Source organism: Malaclemys terrapin, chromosome 4 (genome assembly GCF_027887155.1).
Source record: "Malaclemys terrapin pileata isolate rMalTer1 chromosome 4, rMalTer1.hap1, whole genome shotgun sequence".
NCBI classification, from domain to species: Eukaryota; Metazoa; Chordata; order Testudines; family Emydidae; genus Malaclemys; species Malaclemys terrapin.
In genome coordinates this window covers 9,529,557-9,544,503 of record NC_071508.1, presented here as the reverse complement: position 1 = coordinate 9,544,503, position 14,947 = coordinate 9,529,557, and the positions used below count along the sequence as shown (strand labels likewise).

Sequence of the window (14,947 nt, the reverse complement as noted above, 5' to 3'; positions counted from 1 at the left end):
GAGTCAATGTTGGTTTGGGGTTTTTTTGTTTTAAAAAGTTTCACTTTGCTTCAGCTACAGAAACCTGAACGTTTGAGTCAAGCCATCCCACCACTGTGAAACCATGATCTGTTTCGTTAGATCCTGCTCCTTATTTTCGACTGGAGTTCTATACATAAAGAGCCACAGTCACATGGAAATCTGGTCTGCATGCATGTTACCAATCTAGAGAAAGGAAAAAGCAGGATGGTCCCTAAACTAAGTGTTTTTTTCCAAGTATTCAAGAGTCATCAGTTACTCTTGAAAGCCTTCCATCAACTGACATCTGAATCAGTCTATGATGCTGGCTGTGGCCACCTCCGCCAGACCAGCATAGCTTCTGAAACATCAGCATGATTCATCTCCTGCACTAGCTAGTCACACTAGCTCAGAGTACGGTCTTCCTCCACAGCAGTGTGACATGCGCTCCTTTATATCCCAGGAGAAACCTTTTAAACTTGTACATACTCGACTCCTCTGGCTTGGAGGGCAGGACAAGAAAAAAATCCCCTCCCCCTTTATACCCAAAGAAAATAGTAACATGAACTTTCATTATAGCTACTCAAGAAAAGAAGCAAGGGACAGGGGGAGTGGGGATGGAGAGCAGTTGTAAAGAAACTTTCCCACAGCTACTTGGAAACAAGAGAGTTTGTGTTTATTTGTGCTGCATGTGATGCTGTCCACTCTTTGGGGATATTTCTGTCCTGAAGATCAGACTGCAGTTTTCTAAACTGGGATATGTGGGTCTATCCTGTTTGCAACCATCCAAAATTTATCGATCATTTATATTGTGGTGACACCTAAAGGAGTCAGCCAGCTCAGGGCCCTACCATGCCAGGAACTGTGAAATACATGGTAAGCAAGCATCCCTGCCCCCCAAAGGGCTTACAGATCAGGAGTAACAAGTGGAGGAAACACAGAAGCAAGTGGGAGAGCACAGATAGGATAACAAAAATAACAGGATGTTTAGCACAGACTAGCTGTGTGCTGAATGCACAGCCAGGGAGTAGCCACAGCTCCAAAGCCCCTCCAGCAGAAACGTTTCACATGCAGGGGAGGAATTTTTGTTCATTGGTTATTTTAATTACTCCTCCTTTTAATTACTCCTCCAATGTTTGAGAAGTCAGATTGCCGTGTGCACCCACAGTTTAAAAGGCTTCATTACAAGAAATCCTAATCCAAAGTAAACAGTGATCAGATACAGTGGTGCATGCTCTACAGACACTAAAATGTATTTAAATAAACTGAATGAGCACCCATCGAACATTAACAGACCTGGTTTCACCATTAACAGACAGCAAGGTCAACATGTTATTCCCGGCTACTCAGATGTGGCTTGTCCTTTTCACCTCTGGTTGAGCAGAACCTAGAAAATGTTTGAAGAGGATCCCGTGGCAGTGTCAGCAACCTGGCTTCCTGTATGGAGCCAAGGCACTCCGAAATCCCAGCAGGATTCCAACTGGCCTACATCCTCCATCACGTGCAGTGCCCATGCAGGCACAGAGCCCTGAACAGTCTTTGAAAGTAACCTCTGCAATTGGAGTTGATCAACAAACTGAGCCAAGTGTGAATCCATAAGGACTGACTCCTCCTTTTCACATCTGCAGCACTGCATCCAGAGGCTGACACTCCCTCCCTCCCCCAGTCAACGTATAGGACACACTAGGAGCTTAGCAAAGTTTGAAAGATTTGCCCATTGACCGTGAAACCACTCCCTGATGTCCCTGGAGCAGATCCCAAGGACAGCACTGCAAACTACCCTGCCCCCTAATTACATACTAGGGAATAGTAGGACCGAAGGCCTGCTGATGTATGGTCAGGGAGCAGTACGTTAAGCTTGGCTTCCTGACGTCAGCTCTTACTGTGGCAAAAAGCAATGCTCACGTCAAGTTGGGCCCAAAATTTAGGCTTCATAAAAAACCCAAAACTGCTCAGGGCAAGAGCCAGATCCAAAGTGCTCTGTGCTGGATGTGACACTCAGCCGTGCTCAAGTATCCTCACAAGCACCCTTCCCCATTCCAATGGGAAGGGGATCTTTGGTTTGGATTAAACAAAAGCTCAGATTGTCGCAGCGCTGTAGCACACACCTTTCAAACTGGCCAGAAACTTTATTAACAAAATACCGACGGACAATAAAAATCGACTAGTGTTGAGAAAAGAGCAAAAAGTGAAATTAAAATGTGTTTTTCCTAATTTTATTAGTAACGGAGACAAGGACATTTCAAATTATTAACTTGTGTCCCTTTAACTCACTTGGGCCAAAATCAAAGCCGCGAACACAAACCAGTGCCCTCCATAGCATAGGCCCAACTCTCCTTGGACCATGGACTTCAGCTGAGTCACAACGGGGTCAAACTAGCAAGAGTTCAGAATTAGGCCTTGCTTTGCTGCTGCTCATTCGCCTCTTATTCTGGGGAAAGCGGGGGGGAGGGATAGCTCAGTGGTTTGAGCATTGGCCTGCTAAACCCAGGGTTGTAAATTCAATCCTTGAGGGGGCCACTTAGGGATCTGGGGCAAAATCAGTACTTGGTCCTGCTAGTGAAGGCAGGGGGCTGGACTCGATGACCTTTCAAGGTCCCTTCCAGTTCTAGGAGATGGGATATCTCCAATTCCCGGTGTCCCTTGGTCAATCTGGCAGCTTTCCCCAGAAGAAAGCATCCTTTAGACATTATGAAGAAAATTGAGTTCCTTCAAGAATGTGCTTTTCAGGCTCCAAATGAGTCTGGGAGGAACAGACCATGCATTGTAGCTGCTCAACAAAGGCTCAGCCAAGCAGAGTTTAGTATTCTTGCTGGTTCGCTGCAGATTTGTGAACAAGCATGCAGAGCAGTAGTACAGTCTGTCTGGGGTGGGGGCAGGGCGAGGAGCCGCCTTTGCAAACGTCACACACACACTCCGAACTTCCTCAGAAGAGATACTAAAGCAGATTTTGTATGCAAAGCACCTCTCATTCCAGGAAGTAGAGTTAGTCAGATGTCCTAAGGTTACAAGAAAAGATTATTTGGGGAAAGGGGTGGGGCTGATGTCACATCTGGTGACTCACGCTTAACTCTAGCCACACAGTTTATTTACTTAACTCTCTCTTTACAAGCTCTTAGTCCATACTGTAAGAGCTGTGGCAAGCCTGATGCCAGCAATGCGGTGGTTGTGTGTACTTGTGCCACCCCTAAGTCAAACACCAAAGCTATTACAGAGGAGCATTCCTTGCTCTGGAAAGTTATAGACAGTTTCAAACTCGGGCCATAGTGCAAAACAGCACTTAAGTCACATACACATTAACAAACCAGTTTGCAGGACCAGGCACTGGTGAACTCAGGGCCGGCTCTAGGCTTTTCGCTGCCCCAAGCAAAAAAAAAGTTTGGCTGCCTCCCTCCCCCGCCAGCCCTGGGCTCTTCTCCCCCCCCCCCACCTGCACCCCTTGCCGCCCCAGCCCTGGGCTCTCTTCCCCCCGCTGCCCGAGCCCTGGGCTCCCCCCACCAGTGCTGACTCCACCCACTCCCTCCTCGCCTCCAGGCAGTCTAGTACTGGCAGGGTCAGGGTAAGTAGTGGGGCTCCTGGGCCGTGCCTCAGCCCAGGGTCCCTCCAGCCAGGGCTCCCGCCTCCAGGACCAGCTGGGACCCGGGAAGGCAGAGCCAGGGGACTGCCCCGGCAGGGGCCTGAGGAGCCAGGGCAGGGCAGCTCCAGAGGGAGCAGAGCCCCGGAGAGCGGGACACGGGCCCGCACGGCAGCGCCCTGCCCTCTATAGCCCCACTGCTGCTTCTGGCCGCCCTGCCGCAGTCCCTGGGCGGCTCGGGCTGATTCACCCGGCTCCGGCTGCAGCGCTGGGGGGCGGCCACCCTGCGGCACCTGCAGGCGGCTCCATGTGTCCCGTGGGGTGGCCCCCAGCCCAAGTGTCCCCTGCTCAGAGCCTGCCCGGCCCAGCCACAAGGTGCGGTGCTGCTCCCCCGCAGCACGAACCACAGCAGCCCCAGGGCGCCGCCCGTGCAGCTGCTCCCAGGGCCGGCTCTAGGCTTTTGCTGCTGGAAGAAGAAAAAAAAAAAAAAAGGATGACCAGAATGCCGCCATGCCACCCCAAGCACGTGCTTGGTTTGCTGGTGCCTAGAGCCGGCCCTGGGTGAGCTGTTGGGATTTTAAGACCTTTGCAGCCATCATTGTGAAGGAGCAACCCTAAGGCCTGGCAATTGAGGGAGGGAGGCAAATCACTGTAGAAAAAAAATTAAGCAGCGTTTCGTTCCAAGAGCAGGTGACTGGTTCCATCTTGCCATGTCTCTTTTAGCCATTACTGATCCTTCTGCATATAGGCTCCCAAGAGAACACATTCTCAGGACCACCAGAGACAGACAGGGAATGGCCTAGATCAGGTCTCATTAAGTCAGTTACAATTTACAAGCTTGTTATAACATGGAGGCAGGGAAATGTGCCGGTTGCCTCACGAGCTGAGCTAGGACAAAGCAGGGACTGTTCCCCCAAGGAAAAGCCTCATGCCCAGCTCCTGCCGCCAGCTGCTTTTGATGCACAAATGCAAGTATGTGTCAGGCGGTTTGCCAGTTTGGGATAGCGGCAGCACCACAATCGCCAATATTCAGAGCTGCCGCCAGGGTGGACACTACGGCTGTCACAGTGGGAGCTTCTTTTAGCCACAGTTTACCACGCACATTCACAGGCTGCTACAGAGTATCGGGGAAGCGAGGACGGGGGTAAGAGCCCACCACCCCCATGTGATCAGAAGTTACCTATTTTAAGGAAAGCAATGTAAGATTGGAGGTGGTTTGGAGTCTTGCCCCCATCTGTCCAAACCCCCAGGATGTGGAAGAAGGGGGCTTCACCAGCATTTAAAAAAAAAAAAAGTAACTGTTTGCCTTGTCCAATTGTTTCCTATACTTTTGGTCCCTGCTGCCATCTTTCTGCTGTTAAGAGGAGTTTGAAACAATTCTTTTCGGTAGGTTTGCAAAATGCCCTTGCTAAAGTTAGCCCAGGCAACTAGGACTCGCTTTGACCAGGTCAGATTTCTCAGCACTAGAAGGGAGAAACAGAACGAAAAGAAAAAAGTTACAGGAAGAGCAGGTGTTGTGTTCATGTTCGGGCCAGATCCTCAGCTGGTACAAATTCATAGACAAGTCCAAAAGGGAACACTGGTCATCTGGTCTGACCTCCTGTAGTGCACAGGCCTTAGAACCGGCCCAAATTCTTGTTTGAATTAGAGCCTCTCTCTTGGAATCTTGATTTAAAAGTTGTCAATGGACTACAACCCTTGGTAAATTGTTCCAGTGGTTAACTACCCTCATTATTAAATATCTGAATTTGCCTAGCTTTGGCTTCCAGCCATTGGATCTTGTTATATATACCATTGTCTGCTAGACTGAAGAGACCATTATCAAATCTCTGTTCCTCACGTAGGTACTTACAGACTGAGCAAGTCAATCCTTAACCCTCTCTTTGTTAAGTTAGGTTCTAGGAGCTCAATCGATTCATCACCGTAAGGCAGGTTTTCCAATCTTTTAATCATTCTCTTGCCCCTTCTCTGAACCCTGTTCAGTTAACAAATGTCCTTCTTGTACAGTGAACATCAGAACTGGACAGACTATTCCTGTAAGGAGGGGGGGGGGGGGGTCACACCAGTGCCAAATAAAGAGGTAAAAACCTCCCTACTCGTACTCAAGATTCCAATTTATACATCCCAGGATCACATTAGCCCTTTCGGCCACAGTGGCGCCGTGGGAGCTGATGTTCCGCTATTATCCACCATGACCCCCCAAATCCTCGTCTGCATTCTTTGTTCCTAGATCTATCACTTTACCTTTGGCCACACCACAGTGTGTACTTCTATTGATTTGGTGTGGTTAGAATCAGCTCTGCAAGCTGTAATTTCTTTCATCTACGCGACAACTTTCTGTAGGGACTCCTGCATTGACCGTAGCATCATACGCTGGTCTTCCGGTAGACGTTCGAAGCAGACAAAATGTCACAGCTACATTCTAACGAGGGCAAGTGCAGAATTACGCAAGTCCTAATTCCTTGGAAAGATTTTACTTATAGCTTTGCAGAGGAGCAGGACAGATTAACCTCATTTTCACACTTTGGGCATTAAATAAAGTTTATGCCAAACTTCTCTAAACAAACCCGTTTAGAAAATTTCACCCAAATGGGAAACAAAGTCAGTTCCTATTAGTGTTTTGAAGAAAGGCAATACAATAGGAGACCATTAAATCAGACACAGAACAAACAAACAATCACCTCCCTTTTGTCTCTAGTCTGCTTGCTTACCTCCTGCGTACATAACAGCCAGCATGATGGAGGAGATCCAGGAGACTTTGCTGCTAGATGCATCGAAGATGGCTTCAATCTCTTTGAAAAACACAGTAATTGATTTGGGAAATGCATAGGAGAAGCCAATGGAGATGAAGGCTCCGACGACCACAGCCCATCCCCATCCGCCTTCTGGTGGGGTGTATCCCTGAGGGCCTCCAATTGCTGGCGGCATCTTGAGTGAAGTTGGTGGCAATTAAGCTGGGTTTCTAAGATCTGCAGAGAACACAGAGATGTCAGCACTTAGTAAAGAATACAACAGCATTTTACTCTAGAGTCCTTAGGAGGAAGCAGGTTCCCTGGATCTCTCCAACTGTCACCCTTCTTGGCTTCCTCCAACACACAGAAGAATTCCCCATCAGTGCTGGATCAGAATTAGATGCAACACTCATGTGAAACTCAGAAGTTGTTTAAGGAAGTTAGAATGGGGGCAAGGAGGTTCCCTGAGGGATTCAACAAGAATCAAGACCACCACCCATTTAAAATAATAAAAGGCAAATATTTTCAAGAGTGACTAAAGATTCCAGGTGCCTTGCTTTTTAGATTCCCAACCTGACACACCTTGAACAGAGCAGATTTTTAGAGGTGGGTGCCCAGCAAATTCAGAAATTCAGGCTCCTGAAAGGGGTCTCAAGACAGTCACTCAAAAGACACTTTTGAAGGGCTTTGCCATAAGATATTTATAAGCAGTGAATTAAAAGCATAGATAACCCTTTGAAAGTTGGCAGCTTCCTTGCCAACTACAGATCAGTCACACAGGTTTATTGTAGGGTTGGGCAGCCGTGCTGAGTTATTGGCAGCATTGAAAAAGTCTTGCTTCTGGAAAGTGCAGGGGTTGCACATGCAGTTATTGTAGAGCCATGGCATTTGGCAAGGAACGGTACTGTACAAACACAATCACGCAGTGTCATTTATTTTTTAAAAGACCATGTTATGTGGATTTTTGCAAATTAACTATTTTGGGCCTCCAAGCTGGCTAGTATCCACTTCCTCTTCTAAGCTTTAACATTCACATAGCCATTGTAAGTTCACTATCACAGTGGGGGGAAAAGACAAAATATATTCCTGCAGAAGTAGGGCAGCACAGGAAATGCAGGCTAGCCCCTGGGAGGTGCCGATCTTACCACAGAGGAGGACAGGGTTAGAGTAGTGGTCAGGGCAAACTAGACAGTGACTGGAGTGTGAAATAATTTGGGGAATTGGTTTTGTTTTCTATAGGAAGTTAAGTGCACACTGTTGACTAATATATGCTGAATAGTACACATATATTATGCTGATAATACTACCTGCAATATACATTCTAAGCATTTGAAGAATTAGTATAACAGTTATATAGCCCACATTGCCCTGTACTTTTGTTATAATCCTGTACACTTATGCCAAGTATCCCATAACACTTTGCATTAGCTAAATTAAGTCTTGACTTGAGTAGATCTGATACTGACAGAGGTCTTCATAGCAACAGGAGTTACCCATGCTAATCTAAGAGGTGCCTTCATGCCCCTTAGTACCAGGACAAGTGCTCAAAACAAAAATAAGGGAGCATCATGACCTCAAATGCATGGGTTTAGAACAAAAGATAAAAGGGTATAGTACCAGAACCAAACAAGATAGAGAACGGATTAATTCAATCCAGTCTCAAATGACTTATGCAGTTCCTTTTACAAGTAGGGTGTACAAGGATGGCTTTAGAGATGTAACTTTGGAGAGCGCACTTTCTGCGTAAGGTGAACAACATCATGGCACAAGACATGCTCTTTGGAAAGTGGTATCGTACAGAACCTTCTTCCTGTACCATATTAATAAACCTGACTGACATTGGTTATTTGGTCTCTTGCGTATATTTCATAACAAAATAACACCACAAAGTACAGTCAAGCAACTGACACTACAATTTATCAACAACCCCTAGAGCCCTTCCTAAGGAGATTGCTTTAGAAGTTAGTGCTGGACTCTCCTCTTATATCCAAAGAGAGTCGGATTTTAATACTATCAAAGGGGAGGGATGACTGGTGGAAGTGGGTAGAGACAGGAGATATATTAGATTATTGAAATGTGCCCCTCAGAGAAGAAACAAACATCTCTCCTTGAGCTAGGTACCATGTCAATGTTTCTGTTCTGTTTGTGCGTGAAGCAACCTCTGAAGGTCACTAAATGCAGCTAAACTTAGCAATGACAGATAACAATGGAACGTTTCAATAGGTGCCTACATGCTTTCCACAGAATTCATAGGGTTTGAATTCTTGTCTGCTTAGATGCAGCTCATGTTGCAGCTTCACTATCAGGCCATCCCATTACATATAATTCAGGGTGCTTTAAAGTCTAATTTCACAGGCTGAAACAACCAAAGATTTCCTGCAAGATTTTCCAGTTAGTCTTTGGCAGTTTCTAGGCATTTGGTTCATCCTTCCCAATCTCTCTTTTCTGGCTTTGTTAGTCTCTACGGTGCCACAAGTACTCCTGTTCTTTTTTGCGGATACAGACTACCACGGCTGCTACTCGGAAACCTGTCCTTAAATACAATTCTGCTACTCCATCACCCCCTCTACTGGACAGGAGGGAGTGAACGCCCTGGGGTGGAAAGCGGTGCTTTCTGTGCTCTGGATTTTAATCACAAATCTCAGGCTATTTGTTGGTTTTGGTAAAGCCCCAGCTCCTAGAATCATGTAGTTACAAAAGTATATCAACTTTCATTTTTAAAGTAGTAAGTTTCTAGCCATCCCGGTTGCAGAGAAAAGCTCAAATGCATGAAACAAATTCATGCCAAAGGCTCAGAAACCAGCAGACAAATACAGAGGCTAGAATGTTGTTTTTTTAAAGTCTCATGATATTTTGGGGCCAGAGTGATGGTTTTCAATGCTTAGGGTTGGCCATACTGAGTAAAATTACACCCATACCAACCTTAATTGTTATCTCAAACTGAACTGACTTGTGACTTCATTGTGGAGCCATAACACAACTACACATTGTAGGGTTAAGATAGTTTCCATTATGAGCCCAAGAAAGTCAAAGGAAATTAGTATATTTAGACATTTCTGTGTCACTAGCCTGAAGATCCCTAAAGTTTTTCCCTTGGTCTTTTGTCATGGCAAGTGTTGCTAAAGGAGGAAGAGCTGCTCACAAATAACAGATTGCAAGGAGGATGTCATGCGGAAGGTAGATCTCCATGCTGCAGGATCAGGGCCGGCTCCAGGGTTTTGGCTGCCTCAAGCAGCCAAAACAAACAAACAAAAAGCCGCGATCGCGATCTGCGGTGGCAATTCGGCGGGAGGTCCTTCGCTCCCAGGCAGAGTGAGGGACCGTCCGCCGAATTGCCGCCGAATACCTGGACGTGCCGCCCCTCTCCGGAGTGGCCGGCCCAAGCACCTGCTTGACAAGCTGGTGCCTGGAGCCAGCCCTGCGCAGGATGGACATCGCCATTTCATATTATGATGGCCTTGTTTTGACTGAATGCCTGTCACCACAAGAAGCAGCTGAAACAAAGATCACGCACAATTTGAGAGAGAACTAAACATTTGTGCTGACAATGCAGGGAGAGGATGGAAGAACTTGAAAGGCGCAGATGAGCGGAGGGTAAATGCTGCTTGTTTATACGTTTGCCAGTGCCTTTTTTTGTACATGCTATAAAACTATTGACATGCTTAGCTGCAGTTATACTGACAGTTCAGAACAGCACCCAATACCTTCAAACCAAGACAATTGGAGCACCCCAGACAGGAACCACAAACTAACCAGCCCGCCCCTTCAAATAGCAGCTTCGCTACATTCCTACATGCACATAGGACCTGCGAGGGATTTACAATGTAATCTTATGAGCACTTATCTCTCCATCCCACAGGAAGACAGGCTCTTCAAAGTCACCATGGAGGAAATTCAGAGGCATGTGCATCTTTGAGCAGGAAATAGAAGCATCCTTAAAAATCAGATAATAATTGTCAGTTGGCCCATGTGTGTCAGCACAGTCACTGCAGCTGTGCTATTGCAAACCCAAAACACAGAACAACTATATCAGTGATAACTGAACGCTCTGCAAAGAAGGCATCTCAGGCCTGGGAAGCTCTTCCAGGAGCCCATAAGCATGAGCTGGCAGAAGAGCATATGGAGATTAATCCTACTCTGGCAAACTGCATCTTGTATTAACTTTGTGAGGAAAGGGTTCCAGGTATTCTGCTGCTGCAGAATTTGGCACAGAATCTACCCCTTGCTGAGCAGTTGTGCTCCACAATCTATATGTTAAATGAAAAGATGGAAAGACTTTCTAGTCTGTGGTTACAGAGAGAGTTTTCAAGGCTGACTGGATGTAAACAGACATAGCATTGTCTTCCTGAACCTGTGGGCAGCCTGAAACAATGGCTCCAAGAGGGGTAAACGGCCCTATTTGTAGCAATGCATTCATTCAGTGGTAACTGTGAAGATTAATTCACATATGACTATGGGCTTTTCTCCACTTATGGGTGGATCGAGGCTGTGGCAATCAATCCACTGGGGGTCGATTTAGCGGGTCTGGTGAAGACCCGCTAAATCGAATGCAGATAGCTCTCCTGTCTACTCCGGTATTCCACCGGAATGAGAATAATAAGGGGAATCGACGGGAAAGCGTCTCCCGTTGACATAGCATAATGTGGACCCCGCGGTAAACAGATCTAAGCTACATCGACTTGAGTTGCGCTACTAACGTAACTCAAATGGTGTAGCTTAGATTGACTTTCCCCCATGTCTAGGCCTGCCCTCCGTTAGTATGAGCATCCAGCTAGTGTGCTTATTCCACTGCCCTAGACTGCCTTGATACCCGCCAGAGTGCCAAAAAAGTCTCAACTTCCTTTCCCCCGGTGGCCAAAACCTCCAGCAGCTCCTACAACAACATCAATATGTGTCATATCAAGAACTGAAAGTGCAGGGACAATGCCATATAGACTAAATTTCACCTAAAGATAGAAGAGACCACTATACAGAACATATTGTTCATTTTCATACATGATCAATTAAAAAAACCTTTATTTAATCAAAATGAAGCTGCTGCAGAATTTGCAGCCTGAAGCATCAGAAACCCAGTTGCAGAATTTAGTTCCATCCACCTGCAGATTACAAGGGACCTTGGGTCTACTCACCCCAGCTGAGAGGTACCTTGGGGACACTAGCCAGGACTCCTGAAGATCAAGAAAACTTCTGCTTATCACGCCAAGTACCATGAATGGTGATCTCATGGAAGCGTAATCTGGATCAAAACTGGAGGTGAGGTTTTCAGAAGTCACCTAATACTAATTCATTTTCAAGCATTTGTGCCTTGAACCAACATACAGCAGCAGCAGCAAGAGGAAACAAAGCATTGGAGACTGTTTTAATTAAAACTTTAAGACTGGTTTAGTCTGTTTGACAGAGCCACCACTCATTTCTTTTTTTGCTAGAAGCATATTTAGACAGCTTTTTGGCCAACACCACATGACCATCATGAGCAGAACAAGTCACATTGTAGCTCTGACAAAAGAATCATTTACATGGTATTCCCCCTAAATAAACCCCATTAGTTGAACTATGCTCCCAAGCCCAAAAGGAGTATTTCTTCTCTTTGTAGGTCAGGTGACTGCAGCTTCCATTGAGCTCACTCAATACAGAGGGAAAGTCACATAAATTGGGGCTTTAATGCAGATTAAAGCACACAGGCATTCAGGAAAGAGCTCAGGATTTACAGATTCACAGCCCAGCAAAATAAGATGCTACACCTGGCTAGCAACAGACAAGTGCTATTCAGACTGAACACTCACATGGCTGACAAGATATGCTTACAACCAGAGCTGAGATTAAAGAGGGTTAGAGACGGCCCTGTGCAGGGTAAACAACAAATGCCCCAACCACATAAAAATCACAACATTTTGGGCCATTTGCACTCTCAATACCAAAAGCAGACAGTCCATAAGGATTGTTCGCTTTTTCTGTACAATTTAACTTTCAATAGCATCTAAACAAATTTAGGATTTTTTTTTTAACAACGTCACTTTCCAGCGGAGATTGCATGCACTAGTTTCCAACTCTCTTATTTTTAGGTTTCAGAGTTGCAGCCGTGTTAGTCTGTATTCGCAAAAAGAACAGGAGTACTTGTGGCACCTTAGAGACTAACAAATAAATAAACGTGTTAGTCTCTAAGGTGCCACAAGTACTCCTGTTCTTATTTTTAGAGTCATACTGAGCGTTCATAAGGGTCACTGAACTTCCCTTTCAGCTGCTGTTCTACCAAGACTGACTAGTCCAGTGCAGCATTTCAGGATGAGGCTACTGAGAAATCAATCTTTCACCCACTCCGGAAAATTACTAAGCTGACTGATCTTACTCAGACTTGGATTCATTTGTTTGCCTTTTTCCAGAAACCCTCTCCCCTTCACAGCACAGACTAAGGTTGCAGCGTTTGATGAGCAACAGATCTTCTCAGTAGGCTATTTCTCCCCCACTCCCCCCAATTTAAATCTAAGCAAGAGAGAGAATTACAAACTGCAATTCACTGCTAACACTAGATTGAAGTAGGAGTTTCACTAGATCTGAAATCACCAAGCAAAATTCGTAGAGAATAGGGCCAGACAAGACCATTAGGGCTGATTTATATTACCAATTCTGCATGCTACAACATTTTCCCTCAAGCATTAAAAGCCCCTGAGAAGACCAGTTTTAAAGGTTTCTCTCAGGTTTTCTCTTTCCTATTTCTTTCCTACCCTCATATGGAAGAAATTTAAACCAAAGGGGAAAAAAACACCTAAAAATAGGAGTAGATTTAACATGTAACATTTCCCAAAAACCTGAGTAATAGTTATGACACTTCCAGTTCTGTTTCGGAAGAGCTGCTACGTGTCAGACGTGTTGAGAACTCAAATTCGCAGCTGCAAAGCAGTCAGCTACAGTTTGCCCTATTTAGGCATTAAAGTAGCCACATTTGAAGTAATTACGGCTGAGGAGACCAAGCAACGACTGCAAGTGTCACATCTTCTATGGTATAAACTCTTTACAAAGCCCAGGAATGACTAGCCTCAGGCCCTCCATCTTCCCCATAGCAAACACTGGTATAAGAGCTAGACTCCATTCCTTTTTGGCATGCAGGGCTGCGGGCTCTGGAAGCACACAGGAATCTAGTCCCCTCATGTAGCTAGCACCAGGTCCTTCGGATTGCTATAGTCACCACCCTTTTGTTTTATTTAGAGGTATAAAAGCAGAATATCCAGGATGTGTATTTCTACCACGCAGTAAGTTACTGGGTGCTGAAATGCCCAGCTTGGCAGAATTCCACAGCCAAAAACAGAAGCTCTCATTTAGAAACCACTGCAAAATGCAATGAAATATTTCTGCAGCAAGCCCTTCGCAAAATCTCCTTACAATGCCCCTTTATGAAGGTCACAGTAGTAGCTTTCTCACAGCTAGGACCAGGAGGGAGTGCTCAGGGTGGGTGTTTGTTGTTGTTAATTTTCTGTATAAGATTATAATCCTGCAAGCATGCATCTCTCATCTTCCCCATCTGCTGAACTGTTAGAAGCCATCACCATAGAGCAGGAGTGGGCAAACTTTTTGGCCCGAGGGCCACACTGGGGTTGCAAAACTGGATGGAGGATCAGGTAGGGAAGGTTGTGCCTCCCCAAACAGCCTGGCCCCTGCCTCCTCCCACTTCCAGCCACCTGCTCCCCTCAGAACTCCCTACCCATCCAACCCCCCCTGCTCCTTGTCCCCTGACTGCCCCCTCCCAGGACCCCCACCCCATCCAACCCCCCTGCTCCTTGTCCCCTGACTGCCCCCTCCCAAGGCCCCACCCCCCAACCACCCCCGAGACCCCACCCCCTATCCAACCACCCCATTCCCCACCCCATGACTCCCCCCTAACCCTTATCCACACCCCTGCCCCCTGATAGGCCCCTCCCTGGGACCCCACACCTATTTAACACCCCCGTTCCCCATCCCTGCCCCCGACAGGCTCCCCCAGGACTCCCATGTTTATCCAACCCCCTCCTTCCTCATCCCCTGACCGCCCTCCGCCCCTTATCCAACCCCCCGGCCCCGATCCCCTTACCATGCCGCGCAGAGCAGCATGTCCGGCAACCGCGCCACCCAGCCAGAGCCAGACACACTGCCGTGCTGCTCTGCAGGAGCGCACAACCCCGCCGCCCAGAGCGCTGCCCACGCGATGGCGTAGCTGCAGGGGAGGGGCTAGCCTCCCTGGCTGGGAGCTCAGGGGCCAGGCAGGACGGTCCTGAGGGCCAGATGTGGCCCACAGGCCGTAGTTTGCCCACCTCTGCCATACAGGATGTTACCCTGAGCAATTTTCAGAGTTCATCCATGAAGGCTGAAAAGAGAAAGACTTCCATTATTCTGACTTGCAAACAAGACAAAGCCTCAAGTGGGCAGGACCCCAAACTTTGTTCCCAGAGTTCATCACAAGCTCTAGTGTAGACAAGACAGGGATTTTTACTACCATGCCTCCCTATCCTGCTCTGAACTGTCTGACTAACCCGTGACCTGTCACTGACAATAAGTACGCAGCTGAACTGGTTCTGAGCACCAATCTGCTTCAAATTCAGACAAACCACATTCAGCCCTATTTCAGGAACAGAGGCCAAGACTGCTTGGAGCAAGGCTTAAACACACAAAGTAG

General features: G+C 46.8%; 1 protein-coding gene across 2 annotated transcripts in view; it reads right to left on the bottom strand.

The window, feature by feature from the left end:
• The window catches only part of SLC16A1 (solute carrier family 16 member 1), a 34,259-nt gene that overhangs the window by 5,546 nt on the left and 13,766 nt on the right, over positions 1 to 14,947 (bottom strand). For both annotated transcript variants that reach the window (XM_054026006.1, XM_054026007.1), the window contains one exon: positions 6,283 to 6,540. In XM_054026006.1, coding sequence (XP_053881981.1) covers positions 6,283 to 6,499 — 217 coding nt within the window. In that variant the 5' untranslated portion in view covers positions 6,500 to 6,540. The remainder of the gene's footprint in view (positions 1 to 6,282; positions 6,541 to 14,947) is intronic.